Below are 27,621 nucleotides of genomic sequence, written 5' to 3'. Positions count from 1 at the left end.
GAGGAGCATAGCCTGCAAAGGACACAGGGTCCCTGAGAGCCCCGGATGAGGTGCTCAGCTAAAGAGAACCCTAGGAAGAGCCCGTCGGCTGAGTCTGCAGAGGCTGCAGGTGACCCTGGGAAGCACTGTGTCAGGTGGACGTGCTGCGAGAAGCAGGCAAGTCAGGCTTAATTTGAACAGGGAAGAAAGCAGGCTGAATTCTGAAGTCAGCAGAGGCAGTGGGGTGTTGAAGATTTTAGAGGGAAGTGGGGGTGAAGGGTGGAGACGGCAAGGGGAGCTGAGGCCCGCTGGGCGGCGGGAGGCCCGGGTGTGCTGGCTGGCATGCACCATAGCTGGCTGCTGCTCCTGGTGCTCCCACCTCCCTCGCCGAGTGCAGGCCCCAGTTGTTTACCAGGGTGCTAATCGGAGTGCCTGACAGGCACTTCAGACTCTCTGTTGACCATTGTGAGACCCTTGCTTTTCCTCAGAGAAACCACTTTAAAGAAGTTGTGTCTTCTGCATCTGTGTTTAATGTCATATGGTCAGAATTAGCAATTAGCTCTTACAGATGCATCTCGCACATATTTTGTTGACCACATATAAAAACACAGCATCCAAAAAAATTTGGTAACTAATGGTAAACAATGCTAAAAAAGACACACATAGTAGAAATAACTATGAAAATGGTGGAGGTGAGGCAGCTTCCACCAGGTGAAACTGAGTGAATGTGCAGGGTGGACTGACGGCTCATCTGAGGTCACGCTGTGAGGACCTGAGCACGTGGTATGGATGTTGGGTTTGAGTTCTGGAAAGTCATGGTTGGTTGTTGAGGAGAAAACAGTGGGGATCCACAAACACCGGCACGGCACAGGGCCATGAGAAGCAGGGAGACAAGTGGTTTCCTCTCTAGGAAGTGAGTTTCCAACAGTGCTGGGAAGATACGGAAATTAGTATAACCTGGCCATTAACTACTTTTCTCTATTTTCCAAGCTGTTCTCTGCAAATGCTGTTAGAAACAAGAATTTTCTTACTGTCGCCATCATAACGTCAAAACAATGTCCTCAGAAGTCGTGACTGAAGTGTGTGCATGTCATCCGAGTGGTTATTTTCATTACGAAAAGTGGAACATGCTCGCTGCAGTGGCAGTTGCAGAGATGAGGCAGCGTCTGAAAGTGGAGGCTCCTCCCCAGGGGTCGCCTCTGATCTTCAGCACCTGCTTGTTGCTCAGGCTCCTCCACAGACACAGGCAGCGTGTGCCTAGCTGTGCACTGTTATTTTCCCATAACTGAAATCATGTCACTCCGTAATGTTTTTTCACACCTTTATTAAGATACCATATACACGACAGTTAATTTTAGGACATTTTCATCACCTCAGAAAGAAGCCACACCCTGTACCTCTCAGCCTAGCCCTACACAATCCCTGATCTACCTCAGTCTCCCTAGATGTTCCTGCATGGATGTTTCCCCTAAGTGGAGTCATTGTATCTGGACCTCGTGTGATGGCTTCTTTCCCGTAGCACATCGACCTCAAGACTCACGCTGAAGCAGTGTCAGTGCTCCAGGCCTTTCTGTGGCTCCTTAACGTCCCATCCACGCACAGATCACATCTTGTCTGTCTGTTCATCAGCTCATGGACACTGGGGTTGTTTCCCCCTGGTGGCTGTTCAGAATCATACTGCTCTGAGCAGTGGTGAACACCATCATGTGGACATTTGTCGTAGGAGTGGAAATTCTGGGTCAAATGGTAACTGAAGGGTTAAATTTTTGAGGAACTGCTACACTATTTTCCAAAGCAGCTGCACCATTTTCTATCCCCACCAGCAGTGTATGTGGGTTCCTATTTCTGCACGTGCTTGTCTACACTTCTTACCTGATTTTTTGATTACAGCTGTCCCAGTCTGTGAAGTGGTCTCTCATTCCCTTTCCTTGATGACTGAGATGTTGAGCCTCTTTTCACGTGCTTACTGGCCATGTATATCTTTGGAGAAACATCTTTTCCGATCCTTTGCCCATTTTTTAATTGGGTTGTCTTTTTATTACTGAGTCATAGGTGTTCTTTATTCTTGGTACAAGTCCCTCATCAGATATATAATGTGTGTGACATATCTTTAACTTAATAATATATCATGGACATCATTTCAGATCAGAACATGTAAATCTGTTTAACAGCTGCATGGCATTCCATGTTTATTTGATTCAAATAATTGAATGTTTCATGCACTATAGTTTCTTTTAAAATCACTTTGCACCTAGTCCTATGCTGTGAGAACCATCGGCTGATTCTGAACAGAACTTGTTTGTGTCTAGTTTTGTAGACACTTGGTCCTTTCAGAAGAAGGTCACGTCGAGTGGAAGTTGACGTACTTTGCCCTGCAGAAGTATTACCCAACCAGGGAGCAGTATGGGGACACTCTGCATTTCTGTCGGCACTGCAGCATCCTCTTTTGGAAGGTAATAATTTCAACACATTCTTGAAATTTGGGGATTAAAACTTGGTGAAACAAATTATGTGCCTTTATTTTAATTGTAATGGTAAAAGAAAATGGGAAATTCTCTTTGTGATAAGAAAGATAATGAGATATACTTCAGCAAATATGGGGCAGGGGAATAGGTTCATAAAAGTAAAATGTACAACTTGTGGTTTGAATCAGAAATGTTGAAAACTGAGATGTCTGGCCACCTCTTCTCCCCTCAGATGACTCAGTTTCTCCCTTTTATAGGCCTTGGCACATGAGGCAAGAGTGTCTGGTGGGCCCTGGGCCGAGTGTGGGGCAGCACTGCCTCCCTGCGGCCAGCGGCCTTTCCTGGCAGGAGCTCTGGAGCGCCCTGCCTGCCCCAAGCTGGGGGGAAGGGGTTAAGATTCCCCAGCTCCATCAACCTGAGGAGGAGCCCCTGCTGCTTCCCCCAGGCCCATAGCCAGAGCGTCCCCTGGAGCGGCTGTCAGGGCAGCCCCTACGCCCCGAAACAGCCTCTCCCGGAGGCCCTCCTCTCAGAGCAGTTCTTGGAGCAGAGGTCCACAGAGGTCCCAGACTGTCAGGTGAACGTGCGGTCTCCTCATTCGTGGGACCAGAACTGACAAGGTTTCCTCCTTACCTGCGAGTCCATCCCTGCGGGGAAAACCTGAACTTGGGAGCATCGTCTCCAGCAGTTTCAGGATCAGAGTGAATTAGGCTCCGTCCTCTTGTTCCCGTCCCGTCATTTGCTGTACTTCTCACTTTGTAGACTGTGTTGGATGCAAGTGGCTTTTCTGCAGCCAGGGGTCTGTACTCCTCCTTGTGGGTAGTTTTATTTTCTTAACATGCTGATGTTGTTGGCCCGGGATGCATGATCCGTGATTTCCCCTGAGTCTGAATATGTATAACTGTGAGATTTCACAGGGGGAAGAAAAGTGGCACAACTGGTGGGCTGGCCGCGAGTGTGACTGTGTCCTGGACTCACTGCGGCCCTGCTTCTCGGCCCTCGCTCAAGCCTGGGCCCGGGACCTCCTACCGCCTTTGGGGTTAGGGCCATCCAGCTTCTGCCTGGGAAGCAACGCACCTGCTCATTTCTCTTGCTTTACCTCTACTGGTAATCTGTTGGATGGATAACACAGCAAACTAGACTGTTGGAAAAGAGACCACTTTAAACTTTAGTCATTTCACATTACGTTTACGGTAGTGTGGCTTCTTTTTTTAAATTCTGATCCATGGCTGAGCAGTGAATGTATAAGACATTGAGAGTGGTTCCTGCGTTGCTGTGACAGGACTTTGTTTACCAAGTCAAAAGTGAGCAGCAGCATGAGTAACTCCCGGTGCCTCCACATGTGAATAGCATGAAACTTTGTTACTTCTAATTGACTGTCCTGTGTTTTAGTATGACTTCCTTCTTGATATTAAAGAGAAAATATGTCCTGTGTTGTGCGGTAGTTGAGTTGCTGTGTAGAGCACTGTTCGACGAGAGCAGGGGACACATTGTTCTCGCTGTGGCACTCAGCACGCACTGCGAGGCACTTGGTCATTGTCTGGTGAGCGAATGAATCAGTAGGTCAGTCAGTCTGTCAGTGATGGATTACAGGCACACAGGAGGGAGCCACCCTTTTGCTCCCTTGTTCCAGCCGCAGGGCACAGACACTCAGGTAGGTGCTGGTAGATGGAGAAGGCAGCTGAGTGTGTGGGGCCTCGGGGTTGCGCCCTGATGGGACCTGCTCCTCTGAGAATTGCCAGCACTTGCTAGAAACATGTGAGGCTGTGTCTTCAGTGGTGTACTAGGGGTGGATGAAATGCTCTAGATTTCTCTTCGAATTGATGCTTCTCCCAAGAGTTCTCTGCTTTTCTCCTGAGCAGACTATTTTATTCTAGAGAAATATTACAAGCAGTGACGTTTTTCTGGGGAAAATACTATTCGTGGGATAAAAGTCTTTCAGTCTTCTGTGATAGACATTTTTCTAAGAACAATATTGGAGAATATTGGAGCCCTCCCTGTCTCTTGAGTAGTTTACAAGCAAACAAATACTCTCCCAGCGCGTGTGCTGTTAGGCAGGGTAAAAAGATGCTGCCCACATATCCTGAAGTATAGAAGTTCTGATTTTTTAAAACTCGAGAGGTGATTTTTAGCTTTCCAGAAGAATTTGCCTGTGAATTCTTACATTTAGCAAGCCTTCCTATCATACTTAATCATGTTATGAAAATCAGAACAGTCTTTCCTAGTAAAGATGCTGCTTCTTCCCGTTCTTGAAATATCCTGATGTCGCTCCTGGGGGCAGTCGGAGCCAGCTCCAGGCAGCTGCAGCCCTGAGGACTGGCCTCAGTTCCCGCGGCTGTGTCGCAGCTTTCTGCCGCACGTCATTCCAGAAGACGTGGGTTACACTCAGCTCTGATTTCTGAATCTGCACGTGAAAGTGTAAAAAAGGACCAATCTCTGGCCTTTCTGACAGAGCCTGTTTCCTGAGTCAGCTCCTGAGAGGGCTGGTTCTTCCTGCTCAGCCTCTCGTCTGCTCTGCCGCGTTCAGCCGCTCAACAGTCCAGAGACCGAGTTGGATCCGCCTCCTGGCTTGGCCCAGCTGTCCTGAGGCCACACAAAGTGACCAGTCTCGCTGAGCCTCGTTTTCATGATAAAACCTGCCACACAGGGGGTGTGAGGGTGGAACAGCACTGTGCCTGCGCATAGTTGGAGCTATGAGAACGGTGCCCATGGCATCACTCATTTTCTTTAGCAGCCCAGTAAGTATTTTGTGCTGACCAAGAACTGAGGTAACATCAACCCTTCAAGAGAACAGAGCTGGGGGGATGCTGGTGACTGAATCGTGCCTGGGCCTCAGACGCAGGTGGGAGCCAGCGGTGCACCCGTCTCTGTTTTGTATCAGGTATTTTCCCATTTTCCATGTAAATCTGGAGCTCTCTGACAGGCAGCTGCCATGCAGCCGCCTCTGCTGCCAGATGTTTTCCCTCTGTTAAAGTGCGGTTTAGCCATGCTGAGTTGGGCTCCCATTTTTCCACCTGCCTTAGTGAGAAACCTCCAAAGTGATAGGAGGGATAACATTTCTGTCTTTAGTACCTGTACAGCAGGGTCTCTGTGGCCATTCAGCTGGTTCATCTCTGCCACCAGACACCGCCTGGCTTGAGGTCTGACTTCATTGGCCCTCAGAAGCCCCAGGGTCACTCAGGAGGTCTGGGGTGGGAGGGACAGTTGCCATGTGGTCAAGAACGGCTGTTGTAGTCCCTACTCCTGCCTCTTCTCCATCTGAATTTCTGTGCTTCTCAGCTTTGCAAAACTTGAGTTAAAACTGGGTGTGTCAGGTGGTTGGGAAGCCAGACAAGAATGAGTGCAGTGGAAGGCAGGAGCAGGAGTCAGGACTCTGTCACTTTTTTGTCTCAGTGTGTCCGCTGCCAGAAGCTTGTGCAGATCCCCAGTGTCCACACTGCAGGTCTGCCGCAGTCATCAGGAGCAGAGTCGTAGCTAGAATCTGAGACGAGGGGGTGACTCCCAGATGCAGAGTCCACTAGTCTGGGTCATGCTGTGGCACCGTTTCCCCTTGACCAGCACTGACTGGCCGGCCCAGATCTCTGGTGTGGGTAAGGGCGAGGGCGCAGGGAGGCAGCGAGCAGTGCTGGTTCTCGTTCCTCTTCACTCAGCGGACGGCCAGGACGGCGTGTGTGAAGGCAGCAGGCTGTTGCCCATCTTGCACTGACAAACCACAAATAGGCAGAAAGGAGTACCGAAGATGGAGCTCGTTCACTAGCTCTTGGGCTACGTAGAATCTGGGTGACGCCCATCACTCTGCACAGAGTAGACTAGACTCTCAGACATGAAAAAGCAATAAGTCACTTTCCAAGGAATCTGTTGCACGCTTTTTCAGTGTAAACTAAACATGGAAATATCAGCATCGCTTTACATTTTTTTCAGTGAACAGTTTTGAAGATGATTTAGCCCTGCAGCCTCATCATTGTCAGTCTGAGAGACTTACAAGGAAATGGAAATGTTTGTCACTGTCTTACTGATTCAGGTTGTATGGATCTTTGGGGTATCTGATGGTGCCTTGTATGCTTACTTTAATATTTTTATTGCCCACATTTAGTACCTGATGATTTCAGTTATTTTCATAAACAGCATGCCTCAAACCTAAGTGCCTGGACACAATCTGGCTCTTCCTAATCTTGACCTTTTCTCTTTTTCCCCCCTTCACTGCACTCCCTCCTGACTCTTTCTTCACCATCTCGAAGGACTGCCGCCTCGCTTTGTTATTCAAGGTAGCTCCATGTTTTCCCATGCATGCACGCGTACACCGAGGCCTGATGGTGTGTCTGCAGTGTCTGTGTAGCCCCCTCCACTACCCAGGGGACCAGCTTCGTTAGCCCACAGCCTTTGCTGCCCCAGACACACAGCATTTGTGTGTGACCAGCGGCCAGAACTGCCACTCTTTCTTGCTTATTCCAACCTCCACCAAAGGGTTTTCATGAACTGTCTTGTAGACCAGCACTGAGTGACAAACACTCAGCCCTGAGGGGAGCTTGTCAGCTTGTATGTAAGAATTTCACTCAGATAAAGGGCACCGCATGGCTCTTAGGGTGGTCCATCGTCAGCCAGCAGCCACTCTCAGAGCATGCACTGGCCTAGCGTGGCTTCTGACTCCCTCTGCCCTGTATTCTTTAGGGTCCTTGTTCTCTTCAGAGCTTGCCAGTCTTCTTAGACAACACCTATTTTCCTTTCATCATTTTTCCTATTAAACACAATTCTGGGTCTTCAGTTGAGCGTGAGCTCCCAGCTCCCTCCCACTGCAGCAGCCACATGGGCCGTTGGGGTGCTGCTTCCAGCAGGTGGTGGTGCCCATCACGCAGCATCAGGGGATAGCTGATGGGTAGCGGGGAATCTGACCCCCAGCATAGGCCACAACCGGGAGAGGGACACAGCAGGAATTTGAGAATGTGGTTTCAGAATATTCCCAGTGGGAAGCGAGCACACCAGGACCAGGGAGGCAGAAAAGTCCAGGCTTCTGTTCCTCTGACTCAGGACTGGGCACAGCTTCCAGGGACCAGCTCTGGGCCACCTGTCTCTCCATCTCCTTGAGCAGAAATTCCAACAGAATCTCTCCTAAAAAACTGCCCTGCTTGCCTGTGTTTCATCCTTTTCATCCGTTATTTTCCACTTTGCAGTGGGGTCCGGGGTTCGTTTAAACAAACGGCTGGTGGCTGATCTGTGATAATGCCTCTCCCCTCCTCCTGCAGGACTCAGGACACCCCTGCACGGCTGCCAACCCTGACAGCTGCTTCATGCCCGTGTCTCCACAGCACTTCATCGATCTCTTCAAGTTTTAAAGGACCTTCACCCTACTGCGTCGCTGTCAAAGGTGGTACACTGTGTGTTTGTGCAATAGCTGGTAGTGTTTTTTTTGTGACTATAAGTGATGACTGGGATGGTGACTGGAGGCCTCCTGGGAGGCCTGTGTTCGCTGGAAAGAACTAGAAGGGACATAAAGGCTTTTCTTGGCGTAGGAATGCACTGTTGCATATTTTCATTTTTGAAAGGGGGTCAGGGAACCCAAGCAAAATCATTTCTACTTACTTCTTTAAGAAATTCCTTTCTTCTAAGCATATAAAATTTGCAACTTTGCATATTTCTAAATGTGGTTCAGAAAAGATTCTGGATTTTCAGCACCACATTCTGTGCTCAACTGACACTAACAGCCAATAATATGCTTCTTAATTGTCAAATGATAGTTTCTTGATTTTGTAGTAATTGGGGCTGGGGACAGAACAATTGATCCTTGTAAATACATTGTGCAGAATATTTATTTTTCTTAACATGTATTTTAACTGCATCCGTTGTGTCCAGATGAATCCTCTTTGAATGCAAAATGAACCTAGGGAAATATCTGCATCTCCAATCTGGTGTCTAGCAATTGGGTTGTAAATTGTGCAAAACGTTTGTGACCAACAGAGGTGTTTGTTAGTGGTGTGGCTGCGGTCCTGGGGGCTCGAGGACACTGGCGGGCAGGGAGCCCTGCTCTGCCAGGCCTGTTCTCACCTGAGCTGTGGGGGGACCAGACAACCATGGAGCATTTGCCACGACCAAGTCAGGGCCAGCCCCTGTGGCCTGAACTCGACTGTACTGAAACTACTTTTATAGACAATAAACCATGTTTATTTGCTGATTTAACTTCGTCAGTTTTGCATCTTACTGAAAAGAGTAGCTTTCGTGATTTTGATATTTATTTAAACCCTTAAAAGATTTATTTTTAAATAATGCATGTGCATTGTAGAAAATTTTGAAAATAAAGGTGTATAAAAGAAAATGAACATCACCCATAACCCAACCCCAAAGATGACTGTGCCAGAAAGGGAACACTTGCCCCCAGCAGCTACAGGGGAGAAACGCATTGTGTCTATTTTCATTTTTGAATAGGATCAGAGGACCAAACAAAATCATTTCTACTGCCTCCTTTAATTTTTTTTCCTCTAAGCATATTAAAGTTTGCGGTTTTGCATATTTGTAAATAAAGATTCTGGATTTTTCAGCACACATTCTGTGCTAAACTGACCCTAACTGCCAAGAATATGCTTCTTAATTTCAAATGGTAGTTTCCCTCCAGGCATGTGTTGGAGTAGAAGCTTTCATAAAACCATAAGCAGCCTGTACACCACTTTCATTCTATAACCAGCCTTTTGCTCAAAAGCACTTGTGAAGACATGGTTTTGTTGGCTGCATAGTATCAACAGATGGAACAGTCTTTACATCGTGACATCAGGTCATTTCTGACTTTGGCTGTTAACATAAGTAACTGTGCATCTGATCATCTCAAGATAAACGAGAAGTAGAACCAAGGGAATGAGTCAGATATTTGAAGGCTATTTCCAGACTGCTCATGAGAACAGAAATTGTGAGAATCCTTCTAAGAGATGGAGTCCGTTGAGGCCACATTCCCCAAGGACAGATATCGTCGTTTCTTTTCTGTTGGTGCTGTTTTAATATGTGAGGTTGGACATTTCTTCTGTGTATTTATTGGCCGTTGGTTTCTGTTTTTGTTATGTTTTTTAGATTACCTAATGTGTGTTTGCCTGTTTTACTTTTGGGATGTTGGTCTTTTCTGTATTAATTTCTTCTTGAGAGGACATTAACCTCTTGTTGCAGCTCTTTTCCCCAAATAACAATATGAATAGTGTAGGGAGAAGGGTCCAGCATTCCACTGTGTTAGCACATATCGCAGGCACCAGACACGCTCAGACCCAAAACTGCAAATGTGTGTTGACAAAACCTACTGCAGGTGCGCAAGGCACATGGTGCTGGGTGCGGGGAGGTGAGCGATGCCAAGGAGACTGGAGAATTGAAGGAAGGAAGCAGACAGAAGGAAGACAGTTTCGAGACACTGATCAATTATTTACAGAAGATCAGACGACACCAAACAGCAAGAGATGAGAAGTGGAATCGTCATAAATTCACGTTTGATGGTATTTTGAATACAGGTTCTGTTAGGGGGCCCACCCAAAGTAGGCATGCCACTCCTCACTGGATTCACCGATCCTTCAATTTGTTGATTTGCAGTGAAGCCAAGAGTCCAGGGCACCACAAGCCAGAGACCAGGCGGTAAGTCTCACACGCCCTTTGTCCCCTAACAAAGGCAATGCCATGTCTTAGGATGGAGTCCCTGGTCATTCACATGGGACCCGTGCCCAGTCAGCACTGCCACAGAGGTCTGCCCAGAGCGTCCCTGGCTGAGCCCACAGGAACTGCGGTGCCCAGGAAGCCAGTGTTGTGTGGACATCCGGTCACAACTTCCCTTTGCCTAATTTTGAGGTATGAAAAGACGTGTTTCTCATCTACTCTGTGAATACATCTGTGTCAGAAAGAGCCAAGCAGTAGCATTTCCATAGAGGATTAAGGCACAACTCTGTGACAGTTTATCATGTGACCCTGTGCCTGCATGTACGTTATGCATATTCACTGTACAGGTTGTATGAGGACAGCTATGTCTACTGTATAGACAATGTTTAGGGGTCTATGTATAGTTTTTGCCATCAATGCTTTTAGAATCACATACAAACTACACTGATCTTTTATCCTGCAGCCTTGCTGCAATCATTTATTAGATCTAGTAGCATTTTTGTAGATTCCTCAGGAGATGCTACATACAAAATCATGTCCTCTGCAAATAGAATTTTGCTTCTTGCTTTCTGTCTGGGGCCCTTTCTTTCTTGCCTGACTTTCCTGGCAGGAACCTCCAGTGCAGTGTGGAACAGCAGAGCACAGGCATCCTGGTCCTGGTCTGAGGGAAGCTTTCAGGCTTTCACCCCTGAGTGATGTTAGCTGCGTGCTTTGTAGACGCCATTATCAGGTTGAGAGTGTCCTCTTCAGTCCTACTTTGTTGCTATCACAAGAGGGTGATGGATTTTGTCAAATGTTTTCTCTGTGTCTATTGAGATGAGCACGTGGTATGGCCCTTCGTTCTGCTAATGTGGTGTGTCACATTATTGATTTTTGAATGTTGAACCAACCTTGCATTCCTGGGCTTCAGTCCCATTTGGTTTGGGTGTATTATCTCTTTTTACATAGTTGTTGGATTTGGTTTGCTAGTGGTGTACTGAGGGCCTTTTCATAAGAGATGTAGTCTGTGCTTTTCTTGTGGTGGCTTTGTCTGGTTTGGTATTGGTGAAAACAGCCTCTTAGAACTTGCCTTCTTGGAAGTGTTCCCTCCTCTGTTGTTTTTTTGGGAAAAGTTTGTGGAAGATTGGTGTTCATTCTCCTTTTTTAAACATTTGGTGGAACTCCACATGAGACTTGCAGTTACTGAGGAGAAGCTTCAATTTTCAGTTCAGTCACTTCTTCCCTCTTGGAAAATCCTCTACCCTTTGCCTGAAACAGGATGAAGCTGTTGTCTTGGCATGTCTTCTTAAAACTTCTCCTTTTCATTTTGGAGGCCTAACCTGGCAGGTAGTGGGCTGTGCAGCTTAATCTCTGCTGTTCATCTCCATGATTACCAAAAGTGCGGGGTGCTGCCCTCTGAAAACCACGTTTTATTTCCTTCATTAACTATGTGTGTGAATGCACATGCCAACTCCACACGCCTCCTTCATTCTCTACTAAAGACAGCACCAGACAGTACCTGGCGAGATGCCAGAACTCTGCAGCAGGCGCAGAGGGAAACTGAAGGATCTGTGGCCCTGGTGCCTGCTCAGCCCTATGCAGCCCGACTGCCAGCACCCTCCTGGCTGAAAGTCCCAGGGTCTACACTGTCCTCAGCCTAACCTCACCTGCTTCTTTCTGGGTGTAATTGTCTCCTGCATCTTCACCAGAATGAGCCCTGCTTCTTGTCCCTTTCCACTGTTCCTGCAGAGGAAAGAGACTCAGCTTTTGGGAAGCAGTGTCCCTGGAGGCCCACGTGCCAAACACCAGAGCCACTTGTGACTCAGCCGAGCTTAGCCTCTCACAGATGTGGTCCCCATCTCCCAGAGTCCCTGCAGGAAACTGTGTGGCTGTGTGTGTGCAAAGAGGCACCAGCCCTCTTCCCAGGACCATGCCATGGGCCCATGTGGCCCAGGGCCCCTTCTCACCTCACAGGTGCACATGCAGTGCTCGCTTGCTCACCACTACCCCTCTTTAGAGTTGTCACCACCTGGGTTCTTCCACAGACCGTCTCCGTCGGTGCCGCCTACACAGAACCCCCATCTCACGAGGAGAGTTCCCAGGAAAGGCTGTTAACCCATCCAGTTGTCCTTTTCTTTGCAGTCCTTTCTCCTTCCCACTGTCACTGCCTGGAGCAACATAACAGCAAGTGACAGAGAGTGGAGAACAGAGGAGATGCTTAGAGCACAGCCAAAGAGGAGGGTCAGGGAGGGGCTTTTCCCACACCGCTCAATTTCTCTGCCTCTCCCTTCGCTCCCACACTGTCACCAGGGGTCACAGTTCAGAATGGCGGGTTCTGGAAACAAATACTCTTGCTAAAGACAAGACCTTCCGTGTCAGACAGGAAGAAACCTCAACTGCCTTGTTTTGTTTTTTGGATAAGAATTTCATTTTTATTTGATAGTCATTTGAGAGATTTGCACAGGCGAATGTCAGTAGCTTTTTACTAATCTACATAAAAAATTATAATGTCACAAAAAATTTTTAATTATGGTAAAGTACGCATAAAGTTTACCATCTTGACCATGTTTAAGTGTCCAGTTCAGTGGCATTAAGTGCATTCACATTGTGGTCCAAACATCACCACCATCCATTGCCAGGACATGTCTTATCTTCCCAAACTGAAACTGTCCCCAGTAAACATCAACTTCCCATCCCTCCACCCATCCCCTGGCAGCCACCAGTCTACTTTCTGTCTCTGAATTTGACTACCCTAGATGCGTCGCGTAACTGGAACCATACAGCATTTGTCTTTTTGTGACTGCCTTGTTTCACTTAGCCTAATGTTCTCAAGGCTTATCCATGTTGTAGCATTTGACAAGAGTTCCTTCCTTTTTGAGACTGAATAATGTTCCATTGCTTGGATAATGCCACATTGTGTTTATACATTCATCTGTGGATAGACACTTGGGTTGCTTCCCCCCTTTTGGCTGCTGTGAATAATGCTGCTCTAAACATGGGCATACAGATATCTCTTTCAGGATTCTGCTTTCAGTTCTTTTGGATATAATCCCAGAAGTGGAATTGTTAGATCAGATGGTAATTTCTATGTTTAGCATTTCGAGGAACTACTATAGTATTTTCCATAGTGGCTGCACCATTGTACATTTCCACCAACAGTTCACAAGGGTTCCACTTTCTCCACATCCTCACCAACACCTGTTATTTTCTGGGGTTGGTTTTTTTTTGTTTGTTTTTGTATGGTAGCCATCCTAGTGGGTGTGAGGTGGTATCTCATTGTGGTTTTGATTTGCATTTCCCTGATTAGTGATGGTGAGCATCTTTTCATGTGCTTATTGGCCATTTGTGTGTCGTCTTTGGGGAAATGTCCATTTAAGTCCTTTGCCCACTTTTTAATTGAGTTATATGTTTTTGTTGTTGTAGGAGTTCTTTATATATTCTGGATATTAACTCTTCATTAGTTATAAGATTTGAAAATACTGTCTCTCATTGTATATGCTGCCTTTTCACTCTGTTGATTGTGTCCTTTGATACACAGAGGTCTTTAATTTTGATGCAGTCCAGTTTCTCTATTTTTTGTTTTGTTGGCTGTGCTTTTCGTGTCATATTCAAGAAATCATTGCCAAATACAATGTCATGAAGGTTTCTCCCTGTTTTCCTCTAAGAGTTTTATAGTTTTAGCTCTTATTGTTAGGTTTTTGATCCATTCTGAGTTAATTTTTGTATATCGTATAAGGTAAGGGTCCAACTTCATTCTTTTGCATGTGGATATCCAGTTTTCCCAGCACCATTTGTTGAAAAGACTGTTCTTTTCCCACTGAATGGTCTCAGCACCCTTGTTGAAAATAATTTGACCATAATGCGAGAGTTTACAGGCAGACCTCAGAGATATTGTGAGTTTGGTTCCACACTACCACAATAAAGCAAGTGTCACAATAAAGCAAGTCGCCCAAACATTTTGGTTTCCCAGTGCATATAAAAGTCATGTTTGCACTGACTGTAGTCTGTTAAGTGTGCATTAGCATTATGTCTCAAAAATCGATGTACACACCTTAATTAAAAAGTACTTTATTGCTAAAAAATGGTAACCATCACCTGGGCCTTCAGTAAGTCATCATCTTTGCTGGTGGAGGGTCTTGTGAAAAATGCAGTATCTGCAAAGTGCAGTAAGGCAGAGTGCAATAAAACGAGGTATGCCTGTATTTCTGGGCTCTCCGTTCTAGTCCTGTGGTCTGCATGTCTCTCTTTATGCCTCTACCACACTTTTGATTTACGGTAGCTTTGTAATAAGTTTTGAAATGAGGTGTGTGAGACCTCCAATTTTGTTCTTCTTTTTCAAGGTTGTTTTGGCTATTTGGGGTCCCATGAGATTCCATTTGAATTTTAGGATGGATTTTTCTATTTCTACAAAAAAATGCCATTGTGATTTTGATAGGGATTGCATTGAATCTGTAGATCCCTTTGGGTGGTATTGACATCTTAATAATCTGAAGACTTTGAGGACTACATCGTGTTCACTACCCAAAGTCTAATTGCACAGAAACTGAAATATGATGTACACCTGAAATTTATATAATGTTATAAACCACTGTTACCTCAATACAAAACAAAAATGTCTTCTAGTCCACAAACACTAGATGTTTTTCCATTTATTTGTGTCTGGTTTAATTTCTTTCAGCAACATTTTGTAGTTTTCAGCGTACAAATCTTTAGCCTCCTTGATTAAGTTTATTGCTCTAAATATTTTATTCTTTGTTGCTGTTATAAATGGATTTTCTTAATTTCCTTTTTAATATCTCATTGTTAGTGCATAGAAAAGCAACTCATGTTTATATGTTGATTTTGTATGCTGCAACTTTCCTGAATTTATTAGCTCCTTTTTTTTTTTTTTTTTGGTAGAATCTTTAGGGTTTTCTACATGTAAGATCATGCCACCTGAAAACAGATCATCTTACTACTTCTTGTCCAATTTGGGTGCTTTTTCTTTCTTTTTCTTGCCTAAATGATCTGGTTAGGACTTCCAGTACTATGTCGGATGGAAGTGGTGAGAGTGGGCATCCTTGTGTTGTTCCTGATCTTAGAGGAAGAGCTTCTGGTCTTTCATTCTTGATTGTGGTGTTCGCTGTGGGATTTTGTGCATGGCCTTTATCATGTTGAGGCAACTTCCTTCTATTCCAAGTATTTCTGTCATGAAAGGGTGTTGAATTTTGTCAAATGCGTTTTCTGCATCAATTGAAATGATGTGTTTTTTCCTTCCTTCTGTTAATGTGGTGTGTTAAATTTATCAAACGATGGATATCACCCCTTATTGAAAGTGGAGTATTGGAGTCTCCTATTATAGTAGAGCTATCTATTTCTTCCTTCACTGTTCGGTTCATATATGTTTACAATATCTTCCTGATTAATTCTCAACTTTTAAAAATTTAAAAACATGAAGATGATGAAATTATAGGATGTCTTGGATTTACTTTAACATAATTCACTCCGTTAGGGGTGGTGAGTCACTATAGACAGAAGAAGATTGGCTGGGAGTTGGTGATGGCTGAGGCTGGAAGGACGGGGCACCGGCGTTCACACTGGCATTCAGCAAGCCACTTCTGTCAGGAGCCAGGGCTTCACGGTTGCTGGCTTTTTGGGGCACATACTCCTTGAGCCACTCAACTCCATCATCGTAGTGCGCAGCAGCCACAGACAGTCCTTCTGTGAGTGAGTGTGGTGTGTTCCAGTCAAACTTTATGGACACAGAAATTTGAATTTCATATACTTTTCACGTGTCAGACATATTATCCCTTTAAATGTTTCACCATTTAAAAATGTAACAGCCATTCCTAACTTGCGGATCATGAAATACAGGGGTGGCCACACTCAGCCACTGGGCTCTAGTTTGCCAACCCATTATTTATACTTTTGTCTCTTCTATTGTACATGTTTGACATTTTCCATTTAAAAAGTTAGATAATTTTACTTTTTTTATATTTGTTACCCTGTTTTTTCATTGCAAAAGTAATCTATATTCATTGTTAAAAGTTTTCTTAAAAAGCCAATACACACAAAATTTAAAATGCTACCCCTAATTGTACTTTGAGGTAATTATTCATATTTGGATACCTTTGCAGTACTTTACCTCATATTACTTTTTGAAGACACATAGGCTCCCAAATATAAAGTGGTCGCGCAGGGGAACCACCGGTCCCCAGGGACACTGGTTTCTCACAGCTTCCACATGTTGAGCTTTGAAGAGCTCTTACAGAACAAGCATTCTTGCATCTCCTGCTACTTTCTGTTCCAGTTCAGAAGTTTCCAGAGAGAGGAGAGTTCTGAAACCCGAGTCTCTAAAAAAGAGAAAAGCACTTCTCAGAAAGAAAACGCCAAGTGAATGGTATTTCCCACCACCTCCCCCTTGCAGATTTGTTCAGCGACCCTGACGACGCGGGCCCCGGGCGCACGGCCGCTGCCACCGCACAGATAACGCCTGTCCCTCGGCGCTGCGCCCGCCGACGTAACTCAGGCGTCATAGATTAGGTTTCGCCGCGATTTTCCCCGTTTTCTGCTCATTTCACAGAGCGCGCGGGCTGCGTTCCTGGAGCTGCCGCTGGCCGCAGAAGCGCCCCCGACCCGCCCCGCCCCTCGGCCGGGAGACTGAGCGGCCCGCTCCGCAGGCGGGCGCACCCTCCGGGGCGGGGCGCGAGTCGCCCGAGTCTCCAGGCGGCCGAGCCCGCCCGTCAGTTCTCGCCCGGGCCTGAGCCCCGCCCCTTCGCGGCCTCCGTCCGCCGTCGAGCGCGGCCGCCGCGGCGGGAAGCGTGGGGCCCGGCGTCTCCTCCTCCCTCCGGCGCCTCGTCCCGGCCGCCTGGCTCAGGGCCCCGCGGGGCGGGCGGCGCTCGCGGGACGGAGCCCAGGACGCGTGGACCTCCCCGCGTCCGACACGTCGTGGCCGCGATGTGAAGCCGGGCGGAAAGGGGCGGGAGGCGCCGCGGAGGCACGAGCCTCCTGTCGTCTTGCCGGAGCCTCCCGCCGCTCTGGGGCGCGCTGCTCGGCCCTGGTGTCCGGCCTGAAGCAGCCGGGGTGGCTGTGCGGGGACCCGAGGTGGTCTGGGGAGGGAGGGAGGGAGGGAGCTGCGGATTCGGTCCGACTGGAGGGGACAGCGATTCGCTGGGGACGAGGGGCTAAGGCCTGCCCTGCACGCGGCCCCCACCGGTCGCTGACGCCGTCACTTGACAGCGCCTGGGACCCGGGACCACGTCCGCGGGCAGGGGTGAGGTGTCCCTGGAGGACGCAGACCCGCCTGCAGTCTGTCCCCTGGCCCGGTCCTGAGCGTTCGGCGGGGAGCCCGCCGCCCTCGGAGCGGGGCCCGGACACGCCCAGACGGCGGCCTGCCCGATGCACGGGCTTTGGAGGGAGTGGGGGAGACGGCCTTTCCTGCCGGCGGACCTTGGGTTGCGACCTTGCGGACAGTCTTTCCGCTGCCGCGCGCATCGCCTGCGGTGGTCCCTTCCGTCCCATCAGGCGAAGACGGCCGAGGGCAACTCTCGGGGAAGCTTCCTTCTTCCCTTAGTGACAGCCGGCGGTTTTCGGGACGCGGCCTGCGCAGGGCAGCGGGTCGGCAGGGCTGACAATCTGCACAAAGCGCCATGCCAGTGAGTGGCTGGGCTCTGAGGACCAGCCGTCAGCCTGCCCACCCGACAAGGGGTCAGCCCGCGCTGCTCCTTTCATTCCCAGTGAAAGGGATGAAATCGGAAAACACTAAGATACAAGCAACTGCCGCTACTCAAGTTTCAGAAAAACACTGTGTCGTGCTTTTGGGAGAGGAAGACAGCTGTGCGCTGCCCGTCCCCTCACCTGCCCGTTCCTGCGGGGGTCCAGTAGGCTGCGAAGCGGCACGAGCTGCAGACGGGAGAGAGCCTGCAGCCCACTCAGCAGTGGGCAAAGACCCCTCCGTCCCCCACAGCTTAGGACCCACGTTCCCGACGACGAGGTCAGCGGAGCCTGGGCCGCTGTCAGAGAGCACGAGGTCTGTGGTCACTGCAGTCCTGGGAGCTAAGTGCTGTCACCACCCCCATTCTGCATGGAGAAACGGTCTCTTGGTGACGATGCACAAGGCCACATGGTGCTAAGTCGTGGGACTGGGCCTCAAACCCAGGGAAGCGACTCCACGGCCTAGGACCCCCAACCCGTGACCTCCAACCTGTGACCTCCTGCCTGCTAATTAGCAGACTGCATGCTGATGACCCTGGGATTCAGTCAGAGCTCCAACCCCCATGGGATGGTGTTAGGAGGTGGGGCCTGTGGGAGGTGAGTAGGGTTAGATGAGGGCGGCCCCCACAATGGGATTCTGGACCTTCTGAGAGGCGGAGACCAGAGCCCCTCCGTCCACCACGTGAGGACGGACACAGTGAGAAGGCTGCTGTCTGAGAGTCAGAAAGCAGGCCCTCCCTGGGAACGGAATCTTCCTGCCCCTAGGATGCAAGAAATAAAGGTCTGTTGTTTAAGTCTCCATCTGTGGTGTGTGTGTGTTACGTGGCTGGAGCTGAGCCCGCCCAGCACAGGCAGGAGCAGCAGCTCTCAGGCTCTGCAGACTCCAGAGTCGCCCGCCCCCCATCGCCAGAGCTCGAATCTCCTCCAGCTCTGGAGCCTTCATCCCACCTCCAGCACAGACCCCCTGCGGGCCTTCCCTGGGGAGGATGCGGCAGGGGAGCAAAGACATCTGTGTTCAAACCTTAGAGGCATAATGAAAAGAAAACAAGTTGTTATGGGAGCATAGCGTCGAAGTCCAGATTGTAAGGGAAGATGACTCCATGGAAGGGATGTTAGGCTGACCCCTAAAGCGTGAGAGAAGGGGTTACAGCATTAGTGATGAGGTGAGGAGATCGACTACACTGCTGTGGAAACTTCCAGGGCCCAGGGACTGTCCCTCAGCACAGGTTCTCTGGCTTTAGAGGTGGGTCCCCAGTGGGTCATCACTCGGCCAAGGATGCAAGGAGGGGCCTGTGCGCACGGGGTATCTAGGAGACCCGCTGCGCCACGGCACACGGGAGACCCATCCCCCTGTCCCAGGGACTCCTCCGAAGGAGCAGAGCCCCAGAAGAGCAGAGCGACCCACTGCCAGCACCCTTCCTGCCCTGACCTCAGCCAGGAATGTGGCCACCCTCCTATAGGACCCTGTGCCATCTACACCAGGCACAGCTGTGCCTCTGCCTTTCTGGCAGCTCCCAGGCACGCAGGGCAGTGGCACCTTCACCCTGCCCCCTAACAGAAGTCAGCCGGATTAATCCTAACGCCAAGGAGGGGCGGGCAGCACTGGCCGCCCCGTCGCACCTGCATTAGGTTCCTCGCGCTGAAGTGTCTGAAGTGTGCAGGAGTTACTCAGTGCTCTCCATCTGCCATTCGGTTACAGTCACTCAGGATGAAGTTATGAGAGGAAACCAAGAGTGTCAGTATCTCAGCTTCATTTTCTCCTCACACCCCTCGGAGAAGACCCCACTTGATAGATGGGGACGTGGAGCTCAGCAAGGCCTGGTGCTGGGCTGTGACAGTCATTCACACCACGGTGAGCACCATGCGTTCAACCCTCACTGCGCTCTCACATCCACGACTGCAGAGTTGCGGAATTTCAGGACACTGGGCCACGAGAAGAATCACTTCTCACCACAGTTTACATCTGCTGGGTTGACACACACACATCCCAAATCACACCCCAGTCAGAAACTCTGCACACGAGGCAACAAGTGACACTGGAAAGAGTGGGCAGGCTCTGGGTCCCCAGGGACCCATGATGGAGCAGGGCAGGACCACTTGGGGTGCGTTACTCCCTCACGTCCATCACGCTAAAATTATTTTCACTATTTTCCTACCAAAAAGAAAACAGCAGCTGCGAGCTTCCTTGGTTAGGCATTTAGCACTGTTTGACCACCTTTGGACTATTCTGAACATTAAAAAACGAAAGTTTGGGGCCGGCCCTGGGGCCAAGTGATTAAGTTTGGGTGCTCCGCTTTGGAAGCCCAGGGTTTTGCCGGTTCAGATCCCAGGCGCAGACATGGAACTGCTCATCAAGCCATGCTGAGGCAGTGTCCCACATGCCACAACCAGAAGGACCTACAACTAGAATGTACAACTATGTGTACTGGGGGCTTTGGGGAAAAGGGAAAAAGAAACAAACAAGATTGGCAACAGATGTTAGCTCAGGTGCAAATCTTAAAAAAAAAAAAGGCTTATTGTGGTACAGTTGACTTAGAATAAACTGCACATATTTAAAAAAAAACACAAAAGTTTATCACCAAGTTAGAAAAATTGCCTCAGCCACTCTTTAAAGCTTAGAGAGTGTCCTGTCTGTTGGTCTTCCGTTCAGTCAATCAGTATCAATTGAGGAATAACCATAAAAACCAGAAAGTGGGTAAATGGCTACAAGTAAATTGTGAGAGGGAGACTGTTGCCTATGACAACAGCCAGAAATAACTATGACGTCAGTGACGCAAGTCCAGGAGTGAGAAGACTGGGGTCTGACGTCAGGCAGAACCCCCACACCCCGAGGCAGGCTTTGGGTCGCTCAGGAAAGGGAGGGTGTGTGCGCGTGGGACGGAGGGGCGGTGGCTGGAGGAGCAGCACTGCGGGGAGGTGGGACGGTTGCGGGAGGAGAGGCCTCTATCACCAAGAGGGGAGGGTGAGCCCAAGGCACACTCGACCCTGACCAGCGCGCAGTACTGGCTATTCACAGACAAACAGCATCACAAGGCGGTTCAAACATGCAAAAGATATGTCTTGAAAACTTAGGTTGAAATTGGTCATTTATTTATGAAAAAGTCTACATGTATTGTTTGCATTTTAAAATGAGGTTTAAAGTGTCAAGAAAAGTGCCATTCGCTGTAAGTGATTAAAGTCATCGTAAGCATTCACCTTTAAGTAGGTGCCAGTAATCATGCAAACTAATAATGAAAGCAGATACAAATGATCCTTTTTTAAAAAAAAAAAACCTCAGCTTTAAGGATGAATTCCACCTTCTTTGAAGCCAATCACTTTCCTATTAAACAAATTTTATTAAACAGAAGGAGCACAGACAACTTGCTTTTCACACAGTGAAGTTGTGTGTCTACAGAATTCAACAAAAACTCCAAAATCAAAACCACATTCTCTCATTAACCTGTGATCAAAACAAAGTCGCTTTGGTAAGTTTTATCAAGAAAAAATAGTTTTCTCCCAAAGCACATCAATAAATATTTATATTAAAAATCACATTTATTTTCATTTAATCAGATACAGCAGAAGAAAAAATCCATTTTTACATTAATCTTTGTAGATAAGAAAAATGTGATTTATAGTGCATATCCCAATCCCATTCTGGCTTTGTCTTCAGATTTTGAGAAACAATATTAAGAACTCTTTTGCCAGCTGTTCATCACGAATATATTACCCGAGTTACAGGCACTTAGCATTACAACCTCCAGGGGGAGCAAGCTGCAGCCAGGCACAGACCACCCCCACCAGTCTCAGCCGCAGCGTGTGCCTCCTGCACCTCATGACCCCATCAGCCAGACAGAGCTACATCGGCCCCCGCTTTAACATCCACGGGCGCATCATGGTGCGGGGCATGTTTGTGTGATCAACTTTACCTGAGGAAACGAGATCTTCCAACTCAGCTATTAGACTAAAAATTATAAAGTTTCCTCTGCATTACGAAACAAAGAAAATCTCCACCATTTCAGGGTTCTAACACAAACTAGATTTTTATTTTAACACCACTTAAAACATGTCCCCCCTTCACGGCTCAGTCAAGTAAATTCCTTGTTCTATTAAAAGAAAAAGATATATTGGATAGCGAGATGATAGAGATAGATGATTGACTGGCAGATGACAGGCACTGTCACCCATCGGATGTCCTGTGCTCAGGCGTACTTGGACGTCCCACAGGAGTGTTAAATGAACATCTGCTCATGGGAACAGCACAGAAGTGCACGCTGAACAATTCGAGGACAGTGTTGTTTACTAGAGGAATGCACACAGAATTGGAGGGTTTTGTCTTTAACCAACAAAAACCCTGCACCTTTCCTTTCAAACCACCGCTCCCTACGATACAAGCACCTGCAGGTAAGCGCTGTGCTGCCGAGGAGCCCATGCCTGGCAGACCTGATGCAGGGGTGGCTTTGTAAGGACAGAAGCAAGTCTAGAGGCAGAGGAAGTGAGCCAGCTCAGCGGTGCTCTCCGTCAGCCACGGCAGCTTCGTGGGCTCTCACAGCAGTCACAGGAAGCATCTCATTGTGAAAAAACAAAAACCTGGGTATTACAGGAAAAAGGCACTTCCAGTATTTTATATACAGTTTTAACTCCATAGTGAGCAAGTTAATATTTTCTAAACCAAATTGAAAGTATCAAGGTACTAAAATTGATCCACGCTTATTACAGCATTCTTTTAATCTGCAATCAAAAAATGAGAACTAATTTTTAAAAGAAAATAAAGATCAGTATTTAAAAATTCAGAGAAGTAAAAATAAAACCTCCAAATAAGAACCACCATCACCATCCTCCCTGGCAAGAGATGAAGATGCGTTTGCAGACAGTGGCACTGCATGCTTGACCACATATTGCCTTTACTTTTCCAGTATGTAATTTTTTCGCATATTTTTAAATTCAATATGAAAAAAAGTTTAATTTGCCAGGTTAAACACAATTCAACATAACCTTTGGAAGATTCATTTTACACCTGGATTGGAAGTTTCTGGCAACAGAGAATTGCACAGCTGCTACATTCTTGTGTGTCACAGACTACATATATGCTACATGCAAGAGGAGGGTGTCATGTTATGAAACAAAGAACTGTGACCGAGGATGGCATGAAATTGACTTTGTGGCAAACTGCAAATCATTACTGGTATCTCATGGAACAGCAGCACAAGTTCAAATCTCCAGTTTCAGCCACACGTGGACTCTAGGAAGTGGACATTTCTACAATAAGGCAATCAGTGTGCAACCCCCATATACATCCACCGAGGAGCCACAGCGTGTTGGGGGATTTCCTAACTCGACACGTGAAGAAAGTCCAAACATGAACTATGGGCAGAGTGGATGCTCTACTCAAAGAATTTTAACATGGGAAAGACTAAACAACTTGATATACTAATAAAAAAACATGATACGCCAAGCGCCAAGAATCTGAATTAAATGAGATACAAAGGTGCAGTATTAGGCAAATTTTGGTTTGAAATGCTTGGGAACTGTGGGCTTGCGTCACCAGTGTCTCCTCTGACGCCGTCACTCCAGCTCTTCCCAGTGATCTGTCAGGTGGCCCTTGCTCTGCCGTCTGATACTGACCAGCTTCCCCGCTGACCTGAGGCTCCAGCGGGAGCTGTTTCCTGAGCTGGCCAAGCTGGTGTACTTGGTGGAGCCCTTGGGGTCCTCCTCCCAGCCTGGACGTGACGCATGGTCATTCAAGGCGTCATTCGAATCAGCTGCCACATCTTCAAGAGCAAGTTTTGGAGGCTCCCAACCTTCAATCTCATCTGGTTTCTTCGACTGTATGTTCTGTTTTAAAGCCAAATTATCCCAAAATCCAGATTTCTTCTCTGTCTTCAACTCTTCTTTTAATCGTAAATTAGTTCTGTAGGAAATGAAAGAGTTAAGTGTTGGTGATCCAATGATCTTAGGGCCTCAAATTGTGTTCATTTTATAAATATAAGGTTCCTTTTCTAAAAAAGTTTAAATTGTTCAGGAAGCTAATACAAATCTATGTGTAAAATTTTAAACATTAAAATTAATAAGGAAAAACTAGTCACTGTATGTTATTAATGAAACTTATGAAGGCCATATTTGAAGATACCACACTGGGCAATACACGAGCAAAGAACTAGTTCTCAGACGGGAAGATACTAAAGAGAACTCTCTCAAGGCAATATGAGAGTATCTGAGCAGCCGAAATAAAGACAACACAGGGTCCAGACCCAGGACTGGGGGGGTCCTTCCATTTATCAAATCGGATTTCAACATGGTTATTCACATACACACTAGTCTCAAGCATTTAGTAGGTTAAGTTGCTGAACAAAAATTAAGAATTCAGAACACTGTCTACCATAGGGAAGAATGGCCGAGTGGTGGTGGAGACAGCTCACAGGGTACTCAGGGCCACAGGTCCCGCAGCCTGACTGCCGAGAGCATCCCCAGGACACGGTGTTAAAGCACCAGTGTCCAGGCCCCACCCCTAGAGGGTCTCATTTAATTAGACTGAGGGGTCCTCCAGGAGACGGTGAGGTATTAGCCGCCACGCTGACAGTCACGAGGACCGACTTCCACGGTCCTCACAGAGAGGAGGCAGTGCAGTGCAGTCAGGGCCACGTGGCCAGAGGCGGCCTCACAGCGCCAGTGGGTGCAGAGCAGTGCTGCCCAGGCAGCCGCGGTCCTCAGACAAGCACAGGGTTTACTGTTAGACTTGCCAAGATCACCCTCTAATCAAAAAACATGCGACTGGCAATACGATCAGGTTGTCACTGAATCTATATTTTCATCTTTAAGCACACTTTTTAAAATCTCCAAGTATTTATAATAAACTAGCAGCAATATGTCAGTTTAAACATATTCCTTTCCATAAAACTTTTTGCAGTTTATGCATCCATTTCATTTTTAAACCTTTTTTCTTGGTTTTCTGAAACTACTGAACACCTTCAGCATGGCTCCAGGCTGCTCTACGGCTAAGTTCAGTTCACAGTCTAAGTTCGAGAGCTGGTCTGAGAAACTTTTTTTCCACTTTTCCATAACCTTTCAAAGTGCTTAGACTTAACCTCATGACGTTGTACCAAGAGTACGTTTTATTTTCTTTCTTTTTGTCTCTAGAACATCGAAATCTGTATAACTCATTTTTCTTTACTCACAAGGGGAAAGGAAACCCTAACTGTCACATCACGCTGCCCTGTTAGCTATCCATCTGCCACTCAGGAGGGAGGGACAGAGGGACAGACAGGGACAGAGGGAGGGACAGAGCGATTCCGCGAGCCCCACAGCAGCGGCCCTGTGACTCACCCTTTAGACCTGGGAGACTCACAGCTCTCCAGCAGACGCTGTTCATCGTCTTTATTGAACAGAGAGGTCACTTCTTTCCAGCCTCGGAAACTTGCTCCCTGAACCTGATAAGGTAAGAAAAAGATGAGCTCTGACGTAGTAAATAGAGGTCGCAGTGCGGTAACTCGGTACGCGTGGAGCTGAAATGCAGGAGGGGCAGCACAGACTCCCTTACCTTGTGTGTCTGCACACGTCTCAGTTCCCACCAGCTGCAGGCAATCGGGGTCCGGGACCACAGTCCCATCAGCTGTCCATGCTGTTCACGACACTCACCCACATTTAGTAACAGACCAACCAATAATCACATGCTACCCAAGCCAGCCTGGGATGACGAAGCTGCCCACACGAGCAGGACTGGGGTCTCTCCAGGCTCAGGGCCTGCAGGGCAGGTGGGACCTGCACTGCCTCCACAGTTAGACTTTGGAGAAGAAATAACGCATTTTGTTGGTTCTAGACAAATGATTTTGTCTTAGCTGTTTCATTTCTGAAACAAGGATGCATCTTATAATTAATGCCTGGCATCTTAGATTCAAAGAACTACATTAATAAGAAGGAAGGAATGGAGAAAAAGGAGCTAACATTTCCTGGAAGTCCTGTGTGTCAAGTGCCTTTCACGTGAGCTAACTTAACACACTAGAGCCCATAATCCCATGGCTCGTGCTCCTTTCTGTTCTTTGGGGAAGGAGAGAGGGGCGTGGAGGAGGGCATCTCCCACGGGGCAGACCTAGCTTTAAAATACCTTGAAATGTTAAAAACGCAATATAAAAATAAAGCGACTGAATATTGAACTGCACGATCACAGTGATGGGAAACACCATTAGAACAGAAAATAAATGCACCTCATTAACCTGACGAGGTCGCCCAACGACCACGGTGGCCCTGTGATCGAGGACCCACTGCTGTGGGCAGCCCAGTGCCAGGCAGGGAGTCCTAGAAAACTAACCAGGAAACTCTGCAGTTCCGCCTTTGACTTCCATCAGGCCAGGATCCCCGACTCCCCTCTGGGCAGAGGTCCCAAGTCCTTAGAGAGAAGGGGCACACAGACAGCTCCCAGTTAGAAAGATGTGCGTGCCCATGAACAAGGGACTGAGAAACGAGAGCAGCTGTTGGGCCCACTCCAAAAGAAATCATAAGGTCAGAAAGAATGAGGGGGGGGGATCGGTTTACCACCTCACATGCTATACAAAAATCCACAACCACAAGAGTACCGTAATGGCTGTGGAATGCTCGTGTGCATGCTGGGTAAAGGACCGGAACTTTGTCCTCTCCAGGGCTCCAGCACATGAGGGCGCTCCTGCAGGAGGCAATGGTCAGCCAACAACAGAGATCCTGTTCAGAAGCCCAAACTTGTTAAGAACATAATACTCGATTTGACCTGGCAGACCCAGAAGGAGTCAGTGGAAGGAGCGTGTGCAAGTGCTCTGTGCCAAGCGCGCCCTGTCAGGACCCCACCTGCTGCACACTCAATCGGAACCAGCACGGGATGGAGGCTGTGCTGTTACGAGAGAGGGGACTGCAGCTCGAAGACCTCGAGGAACTTGACCGAAGCAAAGTGCCAGAAAGCATGAAGCCAGCCTGAAGCCACGTCTCACTCGGAGCTCCTGCGCTGACCCCGCTACTTACAGTGAGCTCCCTACAAGAGCTAGACCCGCCCCGTCCACACCAGTGGGTACAGACCTGTCCTACACCTGGTCACCTAGGTCTCTTTCTCCAGCGACAGTGGTGGCACCAGTTCCAACGTCACTCACTCCACACCCCTCAGTGCACTGAAGGCAGTGCCCCTACAATTCCATTTCTGATATCATAATGAAAACTGATAGGAAAGTGGAATTACTGAAATTTAACATGACCTAGTGTTTCCACGGAAATCATCAGGAAGAAGATGCAAAAAATAGTCTCTAGTTAACAAACTTCAAACAGATGTCCTAGAAGAGGAAAAACCAACAAGTAAAAGGAAAGTAAGGTGAGAGAGAAACTTCCCAGAGATGCAGCAACAGTGAAGGTGCGTGTCGAACGGCTAAACGGTCTCACTCAGATCCAGAAATTCACATGTAGCCATGAGAGGGGGAATGAAACTGGGCTCAGCTGCAGAAGATAAGCAGAAACGACGGGGGTAAAATGAGCAGGTCAGTGAGGGCTAACAGGAAGCCTGGGGGCAGTCTTCGCAGCCCCAAGGAGTCGATGGCAAATTAGAGGCTGATTAAGTGTCTAGTCACTAATTAGTGATTAGTGTCTAACTTTTTATGAAATGAAACAGATAGAAATCAACATTTGCAGACTATTCATTTAGAGAACACAGCTGTGCTCCATGCCTGTGGGTCAGCCTGGAGTCGCTGGATGTACAAGTGAAGGTGAACACTTGAAAACGGGGTGTCAGTGCGAGGGACACGACCAAGAAGGTGGAGGACTTGAGACGACGTCACAGGAGAAACGAGCAGAACTGAGACCCGTCATCGTTGGCCCTCGCAGACAGACACTGCACCACGGCCCTGGTGTTCTTCCTCAGCCTTCAGGAGCCTCAGCTACAGCTGTCGCAAGAGGCGTGGATAGCATC

The 27,621-nt window shown here is 47.8% G+C and overlaps 2 protein-coding genes across 26 annotated transcripts in view; one reads left to right on the top strand and one right to left on the bottom strand.

Moving 5' to 3' along the window:
• FBXO25 (F-box protein 25) overlaps positions 1–8,612 on the top strand; it is a 182,966-nt gene extending 174,354 nt beyond the window's left edge. For 9 of the 25 annotated variants that reach the window (XR_011433160.1, XR_011433162.1, XR_011433157.1 and 6 more), the window contains 3 exons: positions 2,289–2,432; positions 4,894–6,706; positions 7,682–8,612. Coding sequence is in view for 16 of the 25 variants with exons in the window: in XM_070252855.1 (XP_070108956.1) it covers positions 2,289–2,432; positions 6,680–6,706; positions 7,682–7,771 (261 nt within the window). In the remaining 9 variants the exon portion in view is untranslated. The remainder of the gene's footprint in view (positions 1–2,288; positions 2,433–4,893; positions 6,707–7,681) is intronic. The other 16 variants (XM_070252855.1, XM_005606438.4, XM_005606434.4 and 13 more) reach the window with 2 other exon arrangements.
• Positions 8,613–20,794: 12,182 nt separating this feature from the next.
• TDRP (testis development related protein) overlaps positions 20,795–27,621 on the bottom strand; it is a 54,123-nt gene continuing 47,296 nt past the window's right edge. Inside the window, exons 3-4 of the mRNA XM_070252850.1 lie at positions 25,029–25,132; positions 20,795–23,616 (exon numbers count right to left, since the gene is read on the bottom strand). Of these exons, the coding sequence (XP_070108951.1) occupies positions 23,271–23,616; positions 25,029–25,132 (450 nt within the window). The 3' untranslated portion in view covers positions 20,795–23,270. The remainder of the gene's footprint in view (positions 23,617–25,028; positions 25,133–27,621) is intronic.

The sequence above is a fragment of the Equus caballus genome, chromosome 27 (assembly GCF_041296265.1).
Source record: "Equus caballus isolate H_3958 breed thoroughbred chromosome 27, TB-T2T, whole genome shotgun sequence".
NCBI classification, from domain to species: domain Eukaryota; kingdom Metazoa; phylum Chordata; class Mammalia; order Perissodactyla; family Equidae; genus Equus; species Equus caballus.
This window is presented reverse-complemented; position numbering and strand designations above follow the sequence as displayed.